This window comes from Gambusia affinis, linkage group LG08 (assembly GCF_019740435.1).
Source record: "Gambusia affinis linkage group LG08, SWU_Gaff_1.0, whole genome shotgun sequence".
NCBI classification, from domain to species: Eukaryota; Metazoa; Chordata; class Actinopteri; order Cyprinodontiformes; family Poeciliidae; genus Gambusia; species Gambusia affinis.
In genome coordinates, this window is record NC_057875.1 from 11,014,217 (window position 1) to 11,039,034 (window position 24,818).

The 24,818-nt window shown below is 37.4% G+C and overlaps 2 protein-coding genes across 12 annotated transcripts; both read right to left on the reverse strand.

The window, feature by feature from the left end:
* Positions 1–1,137: 1,137 nt before the first annotated feature.
* Positions 1,138–6,298, reverse strand: LOC122835527 (MOB kinase activator 2). The gene is made up of 5 exons (XM_044124664.1): positions 5,879–6,298; positions 3,071–3,210; positions 2,892–2,988; positions 1,974–2,098; positions 1,138–1,885 (listed from the first exon to the last, which is right to left on the reverse strand). Exons 1-5 carry the CDS (start codon positions 5,959–5,961, stop codon positions 1,647–1,649), a joined length of 684 nt encoding a protein of 227 aa, XP_043980599.1. The 5' UTR covers positions 5,962–6,298; the 3' UTR covers positions 1,138–1,646.
* Positions 6,299–6,866: 568 nt separating this feature from the next.
* On the reverse strand, positions 6,867–24,109 carry ppp6r2b (protein phosphatase 6, regulatory subunit 2b). Of its 11 annotated transcripts, XM_044124667.1 has the most exons (27): positions 23,867–24,108; positions 21,503–21,617; positions 21,241–21,378; positions 20,971–21,126; positions 20,766–20,864; positions 20,325–20,511; positions 19,314–19,451; positions 19,162–19,227; positions 18,908–19,020; positions 18,723–18,836; positions 18,444–18,564; positions 18,179–18,340; positions 17,077–17,310; positions 16,919–16,983; positions 16,723–16,838; positions 16,553–16,638; positions 16,401–16,478; positions 16,221–16,318; positions 16,082–16,139; positions 15,853–15,974; positions 15,164–15,336; positions 14,917–15,073; positions 14,433–14,515; positions 13,949–14,159; positions 13,728–13,751; positions 12,467–12,601; positions 6,867–11,046 (listed from the first exon to the last, which is right to left on the reverse strand). In XM_044124667.1, the coding sequence occupies exons 4-27, from the start codon at positions 21,096–21,098 to the stop codon at positions 11,013–11,015; spliced, it is 2,802 nt and encodes a 933-aa protein (XP_043980602.1). In that variant the 5' UTR covers positions 21,099–21,126; positions 21,241–21,378; positions 21,503–21,617; positions 23,867–24,108; the 3' UTR covers positions 6,867–11,012. The 11 variants fall into 11 exon arrangements, with proteins under 11 accessions (XP_043980602.1, XP_043980611.1, XP_043980601.1 ...); XM_044124676.1 differs by lacking the exon at positions 21,503–21,617 and having other exon boundaries at positions 15,164–15,309; positions 23,867–24,109; XM_044124666.1 differs by lacking the exon at positions 21,503–21,617 and having other exon boundaries at positions 21,241–21,311.
* Positions 24,110–24,818: the final 709 nt, after the last annotated feature.

Below are 24,818 nucleotides of genomic sequence, written 5' to 3' on the forward strand. Positions count from 1 at the left end.
AGGATGATCAACTGCAAGAATTATATGTAAAAAAGAAACCACACACCATAGTTACAACTAAAATTGTTATACTGTTAGAAAGTGGTACATTACATTTTTAAAAAGGCTGCAGTAAATGAATTAAAAATACTAAAATTATAAGATCCCTGGTAGTATTGCACAGCTTACAACATTGATGTATGTAATAATTACATTGCAAAGGGTCATTTGGAACGAGGTATTAGCTAATACACTTACTGGCCTCTTTAATAGGTATACTTTGCTGTTGCTCCTTTTCCCTTTGTGACTGATTTATTTCTTCATGGTACAAATTCATCAAGGTGCAACAATTATTGAGACTCCATATTGCATGACTGAATCAAGAAATTGCAGCAGACTGCACATTCATTATATGAAATTTGCATTCCACCATTCTCCAAATCTACTGGGTTAAGATGTGCTGACCGAGAACGTTAAGTACAGTGAACTTTAGCTTTTCTCTCTTTGATATGATGACAATAATTGGTTTCCAGAAGTCACATTTCTTTTATTTTGCATTCCTTTGAGGTATTTAAAAAAAATAAATAAACTCAGTTCATGCAAGCAATCAACATCTTATCTGTGGTAAACAGTTAGTCTATGAATAACAATTTACAACAGATAAGATATACAATATAAATGTCTTTAACTTGGAGTTATGCTAACCAAGTTTATTTTACAAGATTTATTTCTTTTAATTTTTTTTTTTTTCTAAATCCTTATTTTTTTTTTTGTTAGTGGCACAGATGGGGGTAATAATATGGATAATGGTCACAAATAATTTGAAAAATACACAATTGTGTTTCCATTTCTTTAAGCTCCAGCACAAAAGATTGAAATAATTGTTGAAAAAGTTGATAAGGGCTTGAAAAATGTTCCCATTGTGGGCCAATAAAGAAATTTCTATTTCATTTTATGGGATCTTGCTAATGAATCAGGATTGGATACTGAAATGTCTCAATAAACCTAGGATAAAGTGGTTTGTGCACAGTCACATAAAAGACGGATGAATTGTTTTTATGCTAAAATCCAAAATCTGAAATTAAAGAAACAAAAAGGGAGCAGAAAAAAAATCTGGTATCCTCCAGTTTACAACACCAAACTGTTATAATTCCAGAATTTCACATAAAAATTACTTTTAATAAAAAGCATTCAGTCACTCATCGTGTCACAATCTTTTCTCACAAATTTTTTATACAAAGATTGAGCAAAATGTTAATCTGCAGAGATGAACGTTTATAGTAACTCCATCCACTCTTCACTCTTTTAGGACCTCAAGAATCCTAGTACAGCAACATCTCCATTTGGCTGGCCACGATTAATTCTTGAAGTAACATTTAAGTAGAATCTTACATGAAACAAGGTACAGATGACGACAATAAAATAATGCAAAGTTATGCTAAAAACCAACATGCAATATAGATTTAAAGATAAAAAAAAAAGACAATAACTGAATAACTGAGCTCCCAACTGGAAGCATAACTCTTATATCATCTTGGCATTTTACATCTTCCAGACTTGTCTTTAAAAAAAACTAAGCTATGACACAAATTGGAGCTCTACAAAGAAGAGTCTGATATTACAGACTGAAACCAATAAATAAGCAATAGCAGGGAAATTTGAGTGTTTCATCTGTGCCGTTCCAGAGCGTTAATAAGGTCCTGCAGAGGCTTCATGTCTTCAGGCTCCAGCAGCGAGTGCTGCTGGCAGAAAAGAGTCAGGTGGGAGAAAAGAGTGTTGAGGTGTGGGTGCATGTCCAGAGCAAGCACCTCACTGTAGTGAGACCAGTAAATGTGAGCCAGGGTCCTTAAAAGTAGCAGGAAGACCTTCTGGACTAGGAAGATGAATCCTGTTGGAAACGTTGCACCTGAAGTAAAGAAAAGAACCAAGGATTTTAATTTCCACCCGCATGAAGATGTGTGGCAGAGCAACATAAAGATATCAGTGCGAGCTACCTGCTTTAGTGGGGAACACATCTTCATCAGTCAGAAGCTCTTGAATGTATGACATGGCATAGTCAAAGTAAAGTGGAGCAGAGCATTTCAGTTTCCTGCCATGGTCATCAGTCCAAAAGTAGACACTGGAGACGGGAGTAAAGACCCTCATGAGGAAGTGACATATTGTGTCAGATGGTTCCTTCTTCCCATTGAAATGGTGCTAAGCTACACAGTATCTAAATACTCTATTCAGTTCAGACCTCTGCTGTGGTGAAGATGTCTAAATCCAGGCATTTGTTCCCTAGATCACATTTCAAGTGTTGTTTTTGGACAATTAGACTATTTAATGTCAGATTAAAACACTTGGGGTTGCTTTGTTGTGATTAAAGCTTTTTTTTTTTTATCACCCCATAAGAGCTTACAGAACTTTTTTCTAGATACCTTTTATTAAACTATTTTGTTCTGGTCATTTTATATGCACATGGTTCATTTTTATGTCCCCAGAGAATATTCACAACCACAACAAACAACATAAATCACTGTGCAGATGTTGGAGCCAGTAGACGCTACTATCTTTAACTCTCTGGTATTTAAATAAATCCTGTTCAATCGTAATGCGAACAAGGTAGAATGCTTTACACTTTTTGATTCTTATAAAGAATAAAACATTCACTTTAAGAAAAAATAGACATGTACTATAAGGAGGCAGATATTCCCTTTATCTGTATAGTTATAGTTGAAGATAAATTTGAAAATGTTTTTTCTTCTTTCATTTATTTTTTTACATAGCTATTTATTTCTACTCTTTTTTTGTTGCTATTATCTTGTCCTTAAAACCTCTGGAATTTGAACATAACTGTCTTTGTATATGCCTTACCATGCAGTTTTCACCTTTAGCCACCCTACATGGCAGCAGTGTGATGCTCAGTAACTTACATGTTGTCTGGTCCACAGGCAGTTGGACAGGAGCTGGGAGTGCAGAACTCTGACAGAGCGCTGGAGAACAGGTTTATGTGCTTGAAAAAAGCCACAGCTGAAACACAACAGACATGAATACCAATAGCCATGTTTTTCCTGACATCTATTGTGAATCCCAAACATCAGCTGATACTCACTGTTGCTGGCCAGCCACTCTGCTTTGTCCATGCCAGGCGGCAATGATATGAGGGCAAACATGTTGGCGTCTGTGATCCTCTGGCAAGCATTTTGCCGCTGCAGATACGGACACTCCTCCTGGTTATTGTTGTTGATTCCGCTTGGGAAGACAGCATAAAGTTAATGAAGCGAAGGAGCAAAATTAGAAAGACTGCAGAATGGGAAAATACAGGCCCATAAAACAACCAATGGGCTGGTGGATTAATTATTCCTATTGCAGTTTGGAGATAATGCACTCGTCTGTCTTGAGCCTTTTGTTGCTGGCTCACACATCAGGAAAAACATAATAAAATACTGCAAAAACAGCAATACTTCAGCAGTTAATGCAATAAAGCCAATCAAATCAGGGCTGAGGTAATTACTGTTAATGAGGTCGACTGCTGCAGTGGTCAGTGCTGCAGAGAAAATAAGTGGCTGGAGTAAAGCTGTGAGGCTTTGCATGGTGCAAATGTACCATGAATGTAATACATTCCCAGTTACATGTGTTTAGAATGATATTGGGACATTTTTGGAGTGTCTGCAGGGAATGCTTTATGCAAATGCCAACGTATTCGGGAAAGTCAAACATGGCAACGTGATTTGACTATTTAAAACAGGTTGGTAGGTTTGACTGCTCTGTTGAGAGTCAACACTTTTCCCTGAAACATTAGTGGGGAATTTTTTAACATTTTCCAAATCCTTTTTATACATTTTTTTTAACCAATAATAATCCAAAAAGTGTGTCTCAAACTCAGATTGGATGGAGAGCATCTGTAAATTACCATTTGAAGTCATGTCACAGATTGTATGGATTTAAGGCTGAACTTTGAATAGACCATTCTAAAATAATTTCATAAAGGAGAGGTTTTTGGAATGCATGATTTATGGTTACCCTGAAACTGATTTCCTCACCAGAGGTCTCTTTGCAGTTGCATTATACTCATTTTTAGAAGATAAATGAGCAGCAAGATCTCAAAAACGTTAAGATATTCCAGATATATTTTTTAACCTCGTCCTACTGTGAACTGGCACATCCCTTTATCCCTGACCCATCTGATGTATTTTGTGGTCCTCAAAAGGTTGTTAAAACAAAAAAATACTTAATTATACATTAAGTATACATACTTAATTTTCCAGGTTTTAGGTATTTTACATTCATATTGATATAAAATATTAAAATTCACCACTAATTTGTCGGAGATATTTCTGGAGTGGGCAGGATTGAAATAAATGTATTTGCCAACTGAAAACGAGTAACAAAGAAAAGGTAGTAAAAAAGGAGATAGGGCATATGAAAAGGAAAGAAATCGCATTAGGGAGAGAAGGAACACAAGGTTAGGGAGGAATAAAACAAATGACAAAAATAAGGATGTAAGGAGTGAAACAAAAGGAGGATGCACACAAGGAAGGAAACACAGGAAGAACACACCAAAGGAAATTATGGAAAGAAGGATGAAGGAAAATGAGGTTGAAAAAAATTAAGAATGAAAGGAGGCCCACCACAACATATGCTGTAAAGACTTACTAAAGGCAACAAGATGGGTAGGAAGAACAAGAGAGGAAGAGCAGGAAGGTAGGAGGAAGAAAAAAAAGATAGAAAAGAAGGGAAACAAAAACAATCTACTGATAACTTTTCTAGACTATACAGGAGCCCTAAATTATATTTGATTAAGTGTCTGCTCATAGCAATTTATTCAATTTATTTAAAGGTGTCAAAGTAATGGTAGCTAAATAAATACAAGCTACATTGTAAGACAAAAAAGTAAACACCATGTTTTAGTCTTTCCTCCACTTCACAGTAATACATTGTGTTGGTCTTTTACATCAAATCCTTCAAAAATATATTCAAGATTGTGGTTGTAAAGTGACAAAATGTGGAAAAAGTTCCCCTTAAAATTTTAGTGTTTCTAAGTACAGTGAACAATGCAGTACTCAAATGTCCACACACGCAGCAGCTGAAGGTTTACACAGAGTGACCTTGCCTGTTCTGATAAGGAAAACACTGTTCTCCATATGAGGTTTCACTCCTCCCTCCGGTTTGGTGTAAATATGTGTGAGAGAAAGGTGGCTGGGGAGAGACAATTTGCTTAATGGTTTAAACAGGAGGTTTTTGTCTAAAGGTACAGCACTGCAGTGAATAGTGACGGTGAAGAATGTAAACATTTGCTATGCGTGGCACAGTAGCACAAATCCAAGCCAAACTCCTCTAATGTCCACAGGAACTTCTTATACTAACATCCTGCTCTTCTGCAGCTTCACAGTGTTAACTCAATTACCAGCCTCCTGGCTGCCGGTTGTTAGCGAACACAAGCACAATGAACCCAGAGGCCATTCGTAATGTTATGTTTGTGTGTAAACAGAACCCCCCCCACCACCCTTGAAAAAATTGCACCCTTGCTTTTGGCCACCTGGTCACCTTTCCTTCAGCCATAGGACTGAAGTTAATGTTCTTTAGCACAGGCAGTAGGCTGGAAAATTAGGAGCCATCATCTATTCACCAACATGTGTTGCTGGTGTAAGAGAAACCCACAATCACTGATGGCATCACACAAATATGTAACACACACACACACACCCACACACGCACACACAAAGACATTTAGTTTTTGTCTGGAGGGCATTCCTCTGAACCATGTGTAGTTAGGTTTCTGTAGTAGTAATAGTTTCAGTTTGTTCAACATTTGGATTCATTAGAGAAGATCAAGAGAACAGCAAAAAGAGAGAGCGCATAAGAAAGGACATTTATTTATATGTAAACAAAGAAGTTAAGAAGAAGAAATGAGACTTACAGTTTCTCACTGTGGATGTCAGATGTCTGAGGAGTCTTGGTGTCTACCTTTGTAGCCGAGGGGTAACTGTGGCAGCCCCCCATGGCGTGAAGCTAAGAGCAGAGCTGTTTGCTGAGCCAGCCCCACTTTTCCATCCCAAACACACTAACCCACACACTTCTGCACACTGTGGGCAGCATACGTAAAGTCCAGCTCCAACACAAACATACCTCAGCAGCTTGCAAACAGGCTCCCACAGCTCTCACACACACTCCAAATAAATCCCTTCTTCAAGATGTTTCCCAAATTATAGTTGGAGTTCAGGCAAAATGACGCTTCCCAGCTGTCTCTTTCCTTTTTTTGCTCCACTTCTCCAGTGTCAGTGTGTTTATGTCTCCTTTGTCTGGAGTTCCACACCCAGCAGGCTCCTCCTTCTCTTCTCTCTCTGTTCGAAGCAGACAGGCAGGTTTCTCTACAACCCATAAAAGTACAAAACAACTCCGCCTTCCTCCCCACCCACTCGCTTCACATGAGTGGACGCTTCACAGATGGAACAGCCAGGTACAGATGACAAACTAATGGTGCAAACGTTTTGCCAAAAAAAAAAAAACTTTGGAAAACTGCTGGAGAGAAGGAGAGGGTAAAGAAGCAACTGGGGAAGCTTGATGTGTGTTTGGTATATGTGCAAGTTATGTAGGAATGTGATGACAAGCAGTGGAATGGAGACACAGACCCGCAAATGATATCTAGATAAGATTACAAGATGAAAATAGCTAAAACGAGACGTGTAGGAGCACAGGAAAGGGGCTTGAAGCACTGCTTTAAATAAATGAGGCAGCTTTATGATGGAGATGATATGAGGGTGTAGCACAAATGTGGATGAGATGTAACCTAATCCACCTGAGCCTGAAGTAAACAAGAATATGGGAGTCCTGTTCTCCATATCCTGGCTTTGTTTGCTTTGTGAATGAATCTTACAACAGGTGAATGAGACAAACGGACGCTCAAGTTTCTTCCTTTTTTTGACATGTTTATTAGGTTCATATCTGAATGTACAGGCTAAATAGACAACAGGTAACAGACACGAAACTCCCAAAGGAAAATAAAGAAGAAAAGAAAAAAACCCCAAAACACCAGCATCAGTTCACTTTACAAAAAAAGGCATTTAACAACACGGCTGTCTTTGCCATCACTTTCCCCAACATATACACAAACAGATTCAAAAATAAGCTAGAGTGCAAGAAAAACTCTAAAATGGCCTCAAACTATAATGCCTTGCAAAAGTGTTCATATTTCTTGGAACTTTTATCATGCTATACAAATCTGAAAACCACAGCAGGCATTTGTACTTATCCTCCTTTACTGGCTTTTCCAATTTGTGAACTACGAGAAGTCAACTATTAGTACAGCTCTTAGTTGCAAATTCAATAAATGCTGCCTTAAAGAAAGCCACTGTTAAAAGTCTTGCTTCTTGTTTGCTACATGACATACAGGGCACACAACAAACATGTGGAGCAAAGTCCTATGGTTAGATGAGGAAAAAAGCTGAACTCATAGATCAATATTCAAAATGATGTGATAGAAAACTATTACTGAACACAACATCATCATCTTAAACTATGGTGGTGGCAGTGTCATGCTGTGTGGATGTTTGTCTTTGTTGGGAACAGAAAAGTTGGTCAAAGGAAATAAGAAGATGGATGAATCTGAATACACTTTTTGGGAGAGCTGAAGAGGAGGCGGATGTTTATCTTCTAACAAAACAACAACTCAAGACATAAAGCAAAAAGGTCTTTAAGTTTAGACCGAAATAAAGCTGAGAAACAGTGGCTAGACTTGAAATTTGTTGAGAAAAAAATGGACAAGAAATTCAGCAGTAGATGTGCAAAGCTATAAGAGACACACCCCCAAAAAACGCAGCTGTAATGGAAGCAACAAGTAGTTCTGCAAAGTAAAGATTCAGATGCGCTGAATGTAAATGCGCTCCACAATTTTCATATTTTTCTTTGCTAAAAGAACGGTAAGCATAATTTTCTTTCTGCTATACAAGTATTCAACAAAGTATGTTCATCTGTCATAAAATCCCAGGAAAATACACTGACGTTTGTAAAACATGCTAATGAAAAAGATCAGCGAGTATGAATACTTTGCAAGGCACTGTTTATACTAGATAATGGGTAGATTGAAAAAAAAAAAAACAACCAAAAAACTCTAGATTTTTTTTATTTTTATTAAATTTTAGGACATATACCCAAGGAGGTAAGTGAGGCTAATGTGCAAACTTAATGGCACTCAAAATTGAACCATATCCTACCACATTGCAACATACCCGTTATACTCTAAGACATACAAACACTTTGGGTCCGACGTGGTTTTTAACGTTGATTAAAGAAGGTTTGAAATATTCCGACCCTGTGCACAGCTATTTGTTTTTAACCCTGACATAAAGCAAACCTCAATTTCTGAGAACTTCAAACAGCTCAAAAGTCCTGGACAGATAAAAGTGAAAAGTTGTAATCAATTCTTCAAACACTTTCTTTTTGACTCAGTCTATGCGCGTCTTATGCTCTTAACTCTACTGTATGACTTTGGGGGGGAAGGGGAACACAGACGGGGGATCAAAAAGAGGCTGCGTTTGATAAACCTGGATGTGTAAGACCACTGCAAGAAACCAGATATGAGGCTTAGCTATGCCACTGGAGGGAAGCAGCACTTTGGCAGAGACCATTGAAGGGAAAAAACAAAAAACAAAGAAAAAACTACAGTATCTTCATGGTTTGCTTTTTCAAGTCCAACTCCCCCTGCCTCTTTGAGGAGGAAGTAACAAGGTGGCACCTCAAGTACAACTCAGACATGCCCTTTAAAAAAAAGAGAGATTTGTTTTCAAAAATAAATATGACAATCACCCAGGAGACATTTATGCAATTAAAGTCAACTCCTACCCTGAGAAAGAGGAAAAACAAAAAACTGAAGAAATTATTCTGGTTTACAACAACTCAGGTCATGCTTTTGTATTCCTTTGATAAAGTTTTATCAAGCATTGGACTGGAGCTCATCTTAAAAGAACTGTTTTTGAGATAAAACATTTAGACTAAGACACTCCCAGTTCTCTTGATCGAGGAATCATTTTATGTATGCAACTGATCAGAAACATGTTACACTCATAAGGCTTTCAAGAAACTTATGACCTCTACTCCCTGTCATTTTGCTTCATTATCAATTCAAATTCCTATTTTCAACAGATGCATTGTAATTTTGTCCTATACACTTATACTACAACTGTTTATCAGAAATTACTACTCATGTATTTAAGCCATGGCAAATAAGTTTACTTTTTGGAAGAAATATTTGGATAAGTGTGAGAAAAATATGTTTAAATCTCATCAATTTCTAAAGTCTTACTCGACTCCATTGTTTTCTTTTTGGTGACTCATTGGCTATCAATGATTACTGATTATAATGCATGATGAAAGAAAACCAAAAATATAATTTATTTTGAACTATAAGATATTTTTCCTTACTGTAGACTATGTAAAATATAGAATACTATTTTAAGTTGCAAGTTGTTAAAAGGGATTTGAGACACCCAGCGACGGGAATGAAATGTCCAGCTTAAGAAGGCAATATTTCAATATTACAAAATAACTAAATGGCAAATGACAAAAAAGATCAAAACCTTATTTTTAGTAAAATAGCCAAAGGGAAAGGCGGGTCAAATAATACTTTTTTTGGAGCTTTCAAGATCCGAAAAACTCATTTTCCACTCTATATAAATCTTTCAAGTTAAAAGTTAAAGCAAATGTTTCACTGAGAAATGATGATGAAAAAAACAAAAAACAAAAAAAACCTCGAGTTGTAAATAACCAGAATCATCTTTTATGTAAGATTTTTGTGGAAGACATCCTGCAGACTACCAACATGCATTCACATCATGCTCAGTCCTATGATTCTATATAGGAAGCAAGTAGCAAAGAAACAGGAACTGATGCTGGCCCGTCAACAAAAAACAGACATGGTTATTGCCTTTCAACAGAACACGCACACATAAATACACTCGCGCACACTCCAACCTGCAAAACAACCTCATTTCCATACACCGGATTTATTCCAAAAATAGATATAATAATGTTTATATATAATGTTTACATTTATGTTACGTTTACATTATACCAAGAATAGCCACAACCTAATACAGGTTCAAAATTCACAATATTACATTGAAATACCTCTGAAGGGTGGTATGAACGGGTATGTGCACATCATCACCACGGGTTCTTTTTTGTTTTGCTTTTTTTTTTTCTTTGCATGTGTTAGTGGATGTGGTTGTTGATACATGTGTGTATGGAACCGTGTGTAAGTGTGTGTTACACAGGTGTGCTTTCTTTGTATCTGCATACCTCTCCTTAAACCTGAGATTACGCTCCGACAGAGCTCGACACAAACACACGCCTACAAACACATGTATGCAAACCACACACAAACACACACGCACGCATGCACACTTCTAAATTATGGGTTTTACAGAAGTGAATTGTGATTCTCTCAAAATCCAATACTCTAAATGCAAATACCATTTCTTTCTCAAGTGATTACAGCTAATGAAAACAGACGGAGAACAATTGAAGCAGCAAAAAACAAAAAAATTACATTTCTTATAATAAAATGTCTGCGTTTAATTTTCTAAAGTCAGAGGTGGTGAAACTGGCAACTAGCCAAGCATATTGGCTGATTATTACAATGTAGCTCTCATTACTAAAGTGTAAACAGTCAAATCCTGTGCTAGAAAAAAAAAATCTTTGTGGCTTGATTTCAAGAGCAAAAAATAGACCGAACTAAATAATCTAAGATTCTGAGTTAAAAGAAGTTGAATTTGGCTCTGTGGCACAATGAAATGCTCTACAGTACCCAAGTCGCCTCCTCGAAGCTCTTTAGTTGTAATTATGTCATGAAGACGCATATGAGACATCAATACTACCCATGAGTGGATGCCTACGTTCCAGCATGAATGCTGTTTGACCCCAGAACAGACTATCTTTATTCACTTACATGTCTTCAGACAACAAAAGGGTATTGGGGTTCTGCTAATGGAAGCAAAAAAGGGGGCATGGTTGCGCGTTGAACAAAAAGGTGGAAAAAGTAGGCCTGTGCTGCGTTGCTAGGCCGGTCCATTAGCAGGGGACTGCATCTCTCTGCAACACAAAAAGCAGAGGGAACATGAATTAGAAAATATTTTTTCTAATGTGCTGCTGGCTTATGACATGGAAGTTTCTAAAAAGAAACATTTAAACTCCTGAAACTTTGCACCAACAAGAAGAGAAAAAAAATGAATGAAATGATTTTTTTAATTTTTATTTGTGGTTTTCCTTTATGTTGTGGAATAAAACTGCTTTGCAAAGAGGCCAGTTCTTTTAATTAATCCATAATTTGGACAGGGAGGCCGAGCAAAGTAATGACATGCTTAACTAATGTGTCATTACTTGTCATTAGTCCTACTAAAATCAGGAGGCACACACATTCCAATAATTTATTTTGATTACTTTGGTCCGATCAGGTCCAAAAAATGGCAAAAATATTTGCATAAACCATAAATAAGCATGTTTCTGATTTTAAAAAAAATACTGTTACTTTCAATTTTTCTTTAACACAGAGGGAACCACTGCAATTTTGTTGCAGTAACAAAGACAATTAAAAATCTAATCTACTAAAGCAACATGTTCAATTTGTCTTTACAATGGGAACAACAGGCAGATCACGTTTTACATCAACCTTTGAGTGTAAACAAAGAATACTCAATGCTTGCCTTTTCATGACAATATGGGTCAGGAGGTCAAACTAAATAAGATAAAAATCTCACACTGTTTGTATGGCAGAGTTTTTGTGAAAGTTAAGAAACTAAAACAAATTTAATCTTGTGAATCTGTCTTACCAATTACAATTGACTTAAAAACCATTTTAGGAAATGTGATTTTTAAGTATTCCACATATTAAGACAACATGCTAAGTTAAGCTTTTACTTTTGAAAAAGCCATGCTATAAGTACTGTAATTTCTCCTTTATGGTAAGCAAAATGCAGCCAAGAAATGTGGCCAGACCGAAGTGATTCAATTACACACGATAATTCATCCATTAAGACAAACATTACTGATTACTGATTATGGAACTATGCACCACTCCGGTTTCTGAAGGACTGTTTTCCCACGAATCGGTGCATCGCTGAGTTTCCCTGAGCAGCACCAATCGGTTTGCACAACATAATAGAAGCTGTTTTCAAACAGAGAGGACGGCTGCTACCGTGACCACAGACTCAATGTAGATGCTGATAAAATGCTAAAAACTCTCATTAGATATAAGGATGCATAGAGCACATTGTTCCTATTTATTCCAGATGATAAATACCTCAAAGCTGGATTTCCAACATCAGAACAAAGCACAGATCAGGACTCAAGACTATAAACTGATTAATATTTCCACTGATTGTTTTTTTAAGAAGAGACAAGGATGAGTCAGGCTGACATACCTGAGCGGCTCTACGTAACCTTGTGTTTGTTGACCTCACCTCTCCCTGAGAAATGTGTATACTTAACACCCAAGCAAAGAGCAAACACTCACTGTGTGACTGTGGCCGACTGGTTGGTTGGACTGGCGGTAACTGTGCCGGAACCATTTCCATGTTGCTTTTCTTTTTCATCTTCTTTGTCTTTTTCCTTGATTGATAGTCCATCTATAGGCACCTTATCTCCTTCACTGGAAACAAAAAAAAAAAAAAAAAAAAAAAAAAAAACTGTGAGTAAGTGAAATAAAAAAAAAGATCAAAACACTGTCAAAAAAGAAAGCTTCATATTTTCCCATTTAAAAACCATAAAACTTGAAGATGCTTTATTGGGATTTAATGTCACAGACTAACAAAAGTAGTGTGTAATTGTGACATGGAAAGAAAATGATACACAGCTTTCAGAACTTTTATAACTAAAAAAAAAAAGAAGAAAAAAACCTAAAAGTATGCTGTGCTATTGATTCAATTCATCTAAAACAATATTTTGCAAAAGCATCTTTTGGAGCAGTTATACCAGAAAGACCAGATGATTTTTTTTTTCCTTACAATATTTACACATCATGAAGGACAGCAACACGGCCTGTTTAGATGGATGCATGTGTCTTTGAAGGATTGCTACACTGCTTGGATTGAGATTTTTAAAATGTAATAAAAACCTACGTAATTTCTTTTGATTCACAATAATGCACTATTTTGTTAGTCTATCACACAAAATACATTAAGGTATGCAATTGTGATGTCAAAAAATGTGGAAAAGAATGTATTTATCATCTTCTCTGGGCATTTTGTCCCTAATGCGCTCATAGCAACCTGTACATCCACCAAAGTAATTGTGCAACACACACAGGGCTCAAAATAATCAGTAAATCAGCTTGGAGAGAGTGTGTGTTGATGTTCTTTAGTTTAAAGTAGCATCTAATGAATTGTAGCATGCTCTTTGGTGCACTGTTAGTCATTTCCTAATGAGCCAATCTGTTAAAATGTCAATCAACTGAAATGGTGGCACTTTGCTAATAGCATGCTATCTAACAGACTGTTAGTTGTATGCAGCTCTACACAAAAACACAAAGTTCATAAGTCAAATACAATCTCATAATCTCTTCCAGCAGTAAGCTTCATGTTGTGGAGAAATCCTCAAATAAGAAGTGTCCTGGATAAAAGGTTGTAGGTTAGTGCATGTTCTTTGTGAGTTAGAATTAACAAGAATGGCAAAATGAAAATATTACTTCACATCCTGGGAAATGCAACGAGCAAATAAGAGCATTTTAAATCCATCAGGACGACATTCCATACGTCGCACAGGCACCTACAACATACCGTTTGAATGCAGGTCGGAAAACTCTGGAACGAAGGGGGCACGAGAAAGGAGGGGACACAAGGTAGGAGAATGATAACAGGGAGGATTAAGAGGTAAAAATTGTGAAGAAAATAAATTTTAGAATAGAGGGCAAAAAAAAGACTCCCGGTGGAAAACAGCAAGACAAGGTGGCCACACCAGACAGAGCAGCTGCTTCTTCTCTGTGCATGAGAATGAGTACCTTGTGAAGACTGCCCTCTCATTTTTGGCATCCACAGTCAGCCGGATAGTCTCTTTCCCTGCACCTGTGGTGATGGTCTCCGTGGTAACCGTCTCACTGGAAGTGGACTCTGTTTTTCCTTCCTCTTCATCGCTGTCTGAGCTGCTGGAGGAGGAAGTGTCCGATGCCACAAGAGGAGCTTTTCTTGCCACACAAGCACTCCACACACATGCTGCAAAGGAAAGACAAAAAAAAAAAAAAAACTCTGTCTGAAGATTTTTCGATACATGTAGCAATCAATAAAGAGTTGAGATGAAGTTTCTTAGCATCGTGCATTTGCATGATGTTATGTGGTTGTGCAAATGGTGCTTAGAATGCTGTAATGGTGGAGCCAGTAAGTGCATAATCACATGCATAGTTATAAAAAGGGCTGCACATGCCAAGTACCTGTCAGGAATTATATAACTCAATTTATCATTTGAACAGCCATTCTGCATCAACTCACGGTTGGGGTTTGGTTTGGTGCTGTCTGAACCACTGAGGTCCGAGTCCACAGGAGAGCTGCATCTGGGGCCCGTTTCAGAGCTGCTGGACATTTAATCATACAAACATAAAAGCCCAACTTACATGCATGATAACTCAGACAAAATGTAAAATTTAGAGTCAATTTGTGTCATTCATAACCTTGTTGCAGTGCATATATTTGTAAAGCAAAGTAAATTTTTTAACAGCAAAATTTATGAATACCAATAGATGAAAAGACAAATCAGTTATCACTAAGGTGAGGGAACTAATATTACTGGTGCCAGTCTGTGATATCGCAAAACAATTGTTGACACTAAATTATTCTAACTTGCCAAAATTAATGACACAATATTTTTTCAGATTTAAAGGCTAACGTGAAATTAATAATTCAGTACAGGTGAGAAGCAAAATGAAGGCATTTAAAAAAAAATACTCCAACTATATTTTAAACTGGGGAAACTCACCAACAGAAAGGCTGAAAATCTGTGAACTTGGCCCACCCTTTATCTTCTGTCTCTGTTGCAGCTGGCTGGGAGACCGGAGCGTCCCAGGGGGAAAACGCTGTTCCAGCCGCAGGAGCTGTGGAGTTCACGTCTCCAAAGTCTGCAACCCAGTCAGAACCTGACAAAATAAAAAATAAAAAAATGTAGAAGACACTAACTGATACTATGGTATACTGTACAAATATTGCAACATGTACATATATCTTACTTGGAGGTGCACCTGTCTGGCCCTGGCTTGAAAACGGATCAAAGTCATCTTTATTGTCTTCCTCCTCAGAATCAGAGTCTGCAGGTCTGTCAGGAGCATCGGTGCTGGAAGCTGCTGTCCTCTCACACGTCTGACTGGCTGCTTGGCTTTGGGAGGAAGGGGAGCCACCGAACCTTATCAAAAACAAAGCTATACACTTTAATATGTCTATGCAAGCTAGTACAGAAATTTTGTATTTAGAATAACGTATTTGAAGGTTTTCCTATTTTGCAAGTTTACAACACCAAACTTCAATGCCTTTCGAGTGAATTTTATGTGATTCATCACCACAAAATAGCAAATAACTGGAGGCAAAAAATACGCAAGATTTTATCTTTGTTTGCAAATATAAATTTGACAAAACACTATTTTTTTTCCAGGGGCTTTACATGTAGCATCTCCATCTGTCTTCTCCTCAACATGGACTAGCAGAAGAAAAGCATCTCTACAGAATGATGAACTAGAGGAGATGGTGTGTTGAAGGTAAAGTGTAGAATCAGTTTTCCACCACACAGAGTTTTGTGTAATTTTTTCTTTCACTCCAAATTTATAAATATTTTATTTAACCATTATAAAACACTATTATGTTTGTGGCTAAGGGAACGCAAATATCAAGCATTGTACTGAAATTAATAGAGAATTCTATCAACCTGTTTCTTGACTTTGTTTGTGTTGCATAGTTGATTTCTTTTTCCTCCCATATGTCTTCTTCATCATCATCAAAGGGTTGAATCCTTTCCTTAGAACAGGCCTCAAACACAGCTGTGTTGGCCTGCATTTTCAATACAGTATCAGGAGTAAGTATTCTCTTTGATCCCAAGAAGTTTAAAAAAAAAAGCAAGAAAGATCAAAAGGTATGAACGATATAAATACACTCACGGTGTCATGGACTGCATCAATGTTGATATTGATCTCAGCAATCCGGTCAAACGTTGCACTGAAATGATAAAGAATCACCCTGTCAGCACAGAAACTACTGAGCTGATTGGAGCAAAGAGAACAGGGTCAGTTCATTTACCCAATGTTGTCGTCATGATCAGTGAACTCATCGTCATTAAAGCCAAACTGATCTACAAAGTTAGCAGTCATTTGCTGGATCTGATAGTCTGAAAAGGCCTTAAAGACAAAACCACAACAATCAGGGCACAATGGATCGTGAAACAAAACCAGAATATTTAGTCAGCTCATTCATATATACCTGCTGCATTGTCAGCTCTTTAGGGAAAGGGCTCTCCATGTCATCCTCTGAAGAAGATCGAGGGTTTCCACTTCCAACCTAAACGCATCGACATGGATAATTTAACTTTCTGTATTTTAATAAAACCAGCTACTATATACTGTCAAACTTACTAGGTCTATGGTGTTTTTTCTATTGGTTTCTGACAGTGTTTGTTCCACAAAGGTTTCCCAGCGCCCTCTGTAGTCCTCTGGCAGCTCTGCATCCAAGAGAACAAATAATTTTAACATTTCTGCGTGAATGTTTACAATTAAAGCTTTGTTTCCATTACTATCAATCGTACCTGCGATAAGGTTACTGATTTGAGTGTGAACTGGGCCTTTATCCAGGTTGTGCACCACAGTATTGGCAATCCTTGTCAAATGTCCCATGTATCCTCTTCTCATGCCACCTTCTGACCTGACCAAAGACATTATACTTTTAAAATCTGGTTTTATGCTTGTGATGCTAAATTTGATTACGATGCCAAAGGTCCTTACTGGATTTTATCATTCTCCTCCCAGGCCTCCAGAATCCTTTGGATAAGGTGGCAGTGTTGGAACAACTTTCAAGAGAAAGAAACATTTAGGTAATAAAACTCAAAAAAGGTCATGTCACTTAGGTTGACTAAAATATATCTGGAAACAAAGAGACTTACATGAGTCACCATTAAGTTGTGGGCAGCGTTTTCAGAGGTGACTGAAGGTTCAGAGGTTGGGGCCTCACTTATATTCTGCTCTTGAGGTGCATCTGGAGAAGGGTTGGATTTATCCTGGGAACTGAAGTCAGGCTGCAGCCTCATTTCATGGGCACATGGCCGGACGATGGCAGCAACACAAAGCTCCACTTGAAGGTGCAGGAAGTTGTTCCAGTTGTACTTAAAGAACAAGTCCTAAAAAGGGCAGACATTTTACACCTGCCTTTGTTTATTGTGTTGTTTTTAATCACTTTGAATGACCTTGTTGCTGAAATGTGCAACACAAATACACTTGGCTTATATTACACAGTATATGAACAAAATGTGACCATTTGATTAGACTCGTTTGTTTTGTTTTTTTAAAGAAAAAGTTCCTTCCTTAGCCATTTGTTGTAATTTGGAACAATACAAATAAGAACTCAACTTGAAATTGAATGCAGATCTTTCCCCATTAGGAATGACTGGTTATAGTCATAAGAAGATATACATACATTTCTTTGATCAGTATTCATTTTATCAAATTATTTCATAGCACAGGGTTCCAAAATGTCATTTGCCTGCTGCTTTACTCATTAAAGTAAAGTGGGTGGGGTAAATTAACTGAATGAGCCTTTTTCATTTCTATTTAAATTGTCACAGACAAATTAATTCATCGATTCAAAGTATTTGTTCAACTGTGGCACGTTTGAACCATGATACTGAAGTCATAACATTCTGCCCAATAAGCAACTAAAAACTACTACTAAATTCATGAATTGTTTATTCCATAGTTTTTGTTTGGGTCTATATACCTAGATCAAAACAACAACAAATAGGTGTTGTGTATATAACATTAGTCTAAATGTCATAATGTAATTTAGAAGGAACAGGGATAATTGTAGGTTTTCTGTTTTAAACAGAAGCAACCAGATCAGTTACTTTTATTAAAAATGTTTGTGTATAAGTCATGAAGCCGTTAAAGCCTTGTGATTTTACTGGAGGTCATCAAACTACAAGACCCTCCTAGCAGTTCATGCTCAATCTCCACAATTTGAAAATACTGTGCAACTACAATGTGTCTCACCAGAAGGAGATCCATGGTATTGAGCCTGCAGAGCTCCTGAGCTACGACTGTGTGGCTGGCAGAGCTGGTGTAAAGCAGAGAGGCCACGAGTCTGGCCACATGCAGGCGTGTGTTCCCCAGCGGTTCCTCCAGCACACCCAGAGTAGTCAGCATAGGATCTCGCTATAACATGCATAAACAGCAGAGACTTTCAGATCCTATACATAGCGTGAATGTTTTTCGATACCTGAAAGACCTATGAATGATCTTTTCTGTGTTTCTGTACCTTAGGTGGTTCCAGAAGTAGCTGGTGAAAGTGTATTAGGTGTGGTTGAATAGCCAACAAAATGCTGCTGTTAACGGTGTAACTTCTCTCAAACCCCTGAGCATCCATGACACCATCCACCCTGTCATAAATTTGGAAGTTTAAACAGGTTTATAAATGAAAACAAAATTTTAAAAAATACATAAAACACAGATGAAACAATCAGTACAGATAGATTAAAGTGTAAGTAATCATTTGAAAATATCTGAAAATGCTTAAAATGAAATCAGAGTCTCTTACACTGGCCTACGGATCTCCAACAGGGTCAGAAGAACTTGAATCCCACTGACAATGCAGCTTTCAGCCCTCTCTCCTGAAAACATATTCTGAAGTAGCTGCTCGACACACTCCTGCCTGTAAAACCACACCGGAGCATGTCATCATCTCCACAATCAAGTCGGTGAGAGTAAAAGTCTGCGACTTACGATTCCAGCACAGTGAGCAGCGGGTCGGGCTGGGAAATCTCTTGCAGCTGACTGGCCTGATCTCTGCTAAGACGAATGATGTCACACAGAGTCTGAGATGCATTTGTCTGCCTCTGAGTAGAAAAAGAACAAAGAAAGAAAGAAAAAAAAACAAGGCAAAGATATTAACCTTTTAACGTTTTGCTTTCCCAAAAAACCTATTTTAACTTTTACTCAAAAGAAAAAAATAAAATAAAACAACTTTTCTCATCTACCTCTTCATCTCTCTCAGGGTGAATGAGCTCTATGAGTCTCTGGGCCAGTTTCTGTTCATTCAACCACTAATAAGGGCAAATATTGCAATGAATGACACAGCAGAAAATATTTGGATTCAAAACATTATTTGATAACAGGAAACTTTGCTTACAGTGAGGGTCTCGAGCCGAAGCGGAGGTGGCTCCACACAGCTGATAAGGCGTAGCAGCACATCCATCATGGCAGACGTATCTATATGCTTCAGGACCAATGAAAGGAATCCTTCCTTTTTTCGCAGGAAACTGATGACCTGCACAGCACAGGCATCAAACAAACTGATGTGACAACATTTTGATGATGTACAGATGTGCAGAGCTGCTCTAAGCACATAAAAAATTAACATGCTGCATTGGTCCTTAAAGCTGCATTGCACCCAGCATTTTCAAGAAACACACAATGGTGCAGTTGTAAAAGCCTCTGAAAAAGGCTTTTACAACTTGAGAACCTAATAGATTATAACAAACTATTGCATGATTGCAAGATGGCAGGAAAAATCTATATAGTTTTTATTTTTTCCCCCAACTGTACTAACCGTTTGTATTTAGCACCACCTAAAAGAAAACTTGTCAGAAATGGGTGAGTGTGGAGGAGATTCAACTTCCAGCTGCCTTTTCAAGAAACTTAGTTTAGATGTGCAAAGTTGCAAGCGGCATATCCTTGAAGTTATGCGTGACTTGAACTATCTTATAAAATCGTAATAAGATATAAGAAATTGTGTGGTTGTAATGTGCCAAAATGTGAAAAGGTTTTATAGCCAATGCAGTAAACAGTGATTTCTAAAGTAAATTTATTCATGTAGATTTCATGGAGATTTCACAAATCTCCATGTGAAATACGACATTTTATTCAACAGTTTCTTTAACAATGTTTTATTTTTTGGAACTGCTGGATAGTTTACCAAGCAGACCTTGGCTTTTAAAATGAAAAATAATTTGAAGGCTGGCCCATCTGGATGTTCACATTTCAACAGCGGCAAAACTTTAAAGCCATCCAGGTGACTGTTAATCTCCCTGTGAGCATTTTCATTTAAATCCAATCTGAATTCAATCACAGGGACACAGAATGTAGCCATCTCTGCCTATGATTATCTGCATTATTGTTGCAGCAGGAGTGTGTGTATTACCTGCTCAGTCTTCCGTGCTATTAGATTCCCAATTGTCTTGCTGAAGAAGGAGGCCAGTAGGGGGTTAAGAGGGGATGGTTGCTCCAGGAAAGCATACAGATTTTCAAGCAGAGGCTCCTCATTGCCAAGCTTATCATTGATCATCCCTACATCACATGTCAGCAGCTCACATGCTATGTTTGGATACCTGAAAAAAATTTTTGAGCAAAATCAATCAATCAGCACATTGAGCACTTTAGTGCACAAGGTATGCTTAAATAAATATGACTTTGATTAATTTGAACTATTTTGCCTTTTTAAATGTGTGTGAAAAGTTTAGCGGTGTGATATTTTTTTTATTCAACACTAATAAACTCTAGGATAAAGAGGCAGGTAAGCAATACATTACTATGTACAGCCAGAAAAACTTTGCTTTTCCCTGCTTCACATAAAAACACTCACTTGAAGCGCTTGGTCTCTTCTGCGCCAGCAGGGGGTTCTGTTGTAATCAAACGAACTAGCTCTTGCATGCATTGGTCCTGGCAGAAGAACTGGAGGAGTCTGTGAATCCATCACAGAACAATATGCTCAAGACAGCAGAGGCAGAAAATGTCAGCTTAAAAGTCACTTTCGAGTGCTAATGCATATAGGGAATCAATAAATATACCTCCTGTTTTGGGCCTTGCACTCCTGCAGCACGTCTTCCTCGTCCATGAGCTCAGTGAGGGTGACATCCTCCTTGTCTAGCAAAGCCTCCAGATGAGAGGATGTGTGCAAGTCAAACTTCCAAAACATTGTTGGCGTCAGCAGATCTAAAACTTGGCTGCCGAACACAGAGGGATGAGGTATGAAGCTTAGGAACATAGATTATTGGCAAGCACAAAGTCCCTCACTTGAATACATTTTATAAACAAGCAAATAGTATAAATTGTCTTACAGATGAACAAGGAAGAGCTCTTCTTAAACATCCATCCGCCTTATGATCAGAGCCTGGACATCAATCGACATCTGCAGATTCACATATTCAAGTCACTCAACAACAGCAAACACACAAGCCCAGGAAACTGCCTTTGACCTGGTGAGGAAAGGGAATTTAGAAGACAGGAAATAAAGTCAGAAAGATATTCTCTCTGTCTTTAAGCTGAAACAAGGCTGAGCATTCTTCTGAGGGAGAAGCAGTGAAGCATTGATTCTCTTACTGAATTATTAGTGCCCATTTGTATGTTGATATCATAGTTTACTTTGAGGTTTCTCTGAGATCCATCATCAAATGCTAACAGGCTTCAAGGCTGATAGAGATGGTTAGTGAGAACTCTTGGAAAAAAACAAAAGGGGTCAGATAAAAATCAGAATTAGGGAGAAGACTCACTTATTCACCTTGTGGGATTGATCTTAATAAAACTGACAAAAACTTAGTGTATACAACAAGACTTTTACAACCACAAATAGCTAACACCTTTAAATGCAATCATATTCTAAAAGAGATGTCTATTACTCACAAACTGAAGCTTAAAACAACTATCTAGGCCTGTGTTTACTTTTAGGCAACAACAAAAACAGAGCTACATAAATAATGACGTATAGAATTATGCTACTGGATATCAGGAATATCAAACAAAAAGCTAATTCTGTTACATAGTGAGCTGCATGGAAGAAGTGAGCTTTTTTATATATATATAAAATCAAACATGTACTCTCAAATAGTTAAATTGCAAATAGCTAAACCTTTCAAACACAAGATTTTATCTTACTGCATTTGAGCGAGAGCTCTGATGATGTGGATAGAAGACCTGAAATAAATAAGCTGACAATGACAACCATCGACTTTTGTACCCAGACAAAAAAAGCTCATATTTATATTTGAATTTCACTTCTAAATGGTTTCTGTGCATATTCCAGTTGTAAAATTAGTATCCTGCTTTAAATAGTCATAATTTTAAAGCACGGTAAAGAGAAGCTGATGGAGAAGGCAAAAACTGTGGTTACTTCAAAAATATTATTATTCAAGCATAAGAAAAACAACAAACAAGTAAAACAACTCCAAGTAATACTGTTGTAAATATAAATCATTACTATCCACCTCTGACTGCAGCACAGAATCCAATCTGATGTCATTATGCTTTAACCTCTCTTTCTGGCTGAAGAGTGACTTAATTTATTTTTTTCTCTCTGTATCTAGCTGATGTTGACAGCAACAGTGGTGGTATAGGAAGCAGGTAGACACACTTTGTTGTAAACTACTCAGATTTGGCTAATTCTACGTCTGTCTGCCTGTCTTTTTTTTGTTTTTTTGTTGAAGGAGCAGGTGATCCCCACCTGCTACTGGGAATGTGGGGGGAGTAGCAGGTGGGGAGATGATGTTGGGAAGAACCTCATCCTTATCGGCTGTATTAACCAAACTAAAGCATTTTTTCTTGTTTTATAACAAAGTGGTTTAAAATGATTGAAGATCTATGATAATGATCATTCAACATGTTTTATGAGTCTGTAGTCTAAACCTGTGCAGACGTAAGTTTGATAACACTGTGGTTGGAGGGTTGAAGGTCATGTCAGAGAGAAAGATGATGTCCAAGTTAAGGACAATATGTGTTATCTGAATGATATACTGATGTACAGCACAGGAGCGAAAGACTGATTCTGCCATCAGAGAATATACCTCCTCAAAATCACCACAAACACAATAGACTGTTACATGATAATAATGCTTTTTGCAAAGTATTGCAAACTTAAGTACTACACAGTTTAAAATAACATAGTTCCGCTTCTATTTGAATTTTACCCTATTTTTATTTTTAACTAGAACACTGTGTTTAGGAATTTGCGTTAAAATAAACAGTTAATCTGCCACAAACAAATGCGCTCTAAAGAACTCTTGATTAGTTGCTTAACGTGATGTCATTATTGTTTTGTGAGTGTAACAACAAGTTCCAAGTAAATACCAAAACAAATAGTAAAATTGACCATCCCATATTGATGTGAAAAAACGGTCTGGATGATTTTACTTAAAGGTCAGCTTGGTAGTTTTAACAAGTGTTTCTGTGATCTGATGTGAGAAATAAAGCTTTTCCCAAAGGTGCAAAAGGCATTTTTTATATGAAGCTAAGACGAGAAAAGCCCGACCATGGTCAGCTTTCGGAGGCCTTTCAAGCACACTGAGTGCAGCTGTAAACTGTTAATTATTCGCTAAAAGATTGAACTAAATCTGAGTAACAACAATATCAGGGAAAATATTCCTCAGTTAATCAAACAACTTATCTTTTTCAGTGTGACCCATCGTTTAGACACGGTGTCTTTTCACACTTACCGTTCGTGCACGTAATAAAGTAGCCCGCTAGCACAACCTCATTCGCTCTGCCGACGCTGCAACTAATTTAATACGGTGGAGACATGGTACATTTAGATCCTCAGCTAAGATAGAGCTGTTATTTATCACAGCTGCGGGCTACAGTGTGTTGTGAGACAACGTCCTCCTCGTTCAGACCTAGCTTCAGTGTCTTCCTCCGCCAAGTTAACGCAGCGAGGTAGCTCGAACAGTCTTCTTCAGAAACGCAACCGGTTCTTACCTCTGTATCATCTTCTCACCGGTCGTTATATGCAGGCTGAACAACAGGAACTGGCGACTTCGGCTGTCAGGTCACTGTAAGGCCCATAGCAGCCTGTAAACTGCGTTGTTAGCCTAACATCCTACTACCCCTTTCCTGGCTGCAATGTCATTTACACTCCGTTACACCGCGACTGAGCAGCCAAGAGGATGTGTTGACACACGGCGGCCAGAAAAGCGAAGCAGAAAAGCTGTTTGAAATTTAAAAATGGCGACTGACTAAGATGGTTGGCTATAAATCAGCTGTGTAAACATAAGTGTATTTTATTATGAATATTATTTATATATATATATATGTATGTATATCTCCAGAGGCGTTGCTAGTAGCTAATTGCAACGGAGAACGCCCCCTTCCTTTTTTAAGCAGCAATGCAGGAAAAAACAAACAAAAAGAAAACAAACGCGTAAACATTGAAATAAGTAGTTATACTTGTTTTTTTTTAAATCAGAAACCAGTAATGAAAAACAAAAGATAAATTGATGCACTGGTGGCACAATGATAACTTAGACAATTATTTCAGAATGATGCATTTGCTCAACACTTTTAGGAGTCCTAAAGCCCTCTTTAATACTAATAAACCTTATGAAGATTTTGAAGATCAAGTTTTTGCACTCTAGGTCACACCTGGGTTTTTATGCCTATTTTGAGTTAATATATGAAAACAAAGAGCTTAAGCATATCTGAACTTTCTTTAGCAGTCAGTCTACTAGATCTCAGTTACCATTTCCCAGCATCTCCAGTGCTATTGACATTAACACTGAAAAGAAATAAGCTGATAATTGTGTATCAGGGTAAACATAAATTGTATTTATTTTGCTATTTAGGCTACTTACAAATTAAAAAATGTCTGGAATTCTGATCAATAATCTAAAATGTAGCCAAAGTTTTGCTTTTTTTAGATTGTAACATTTTT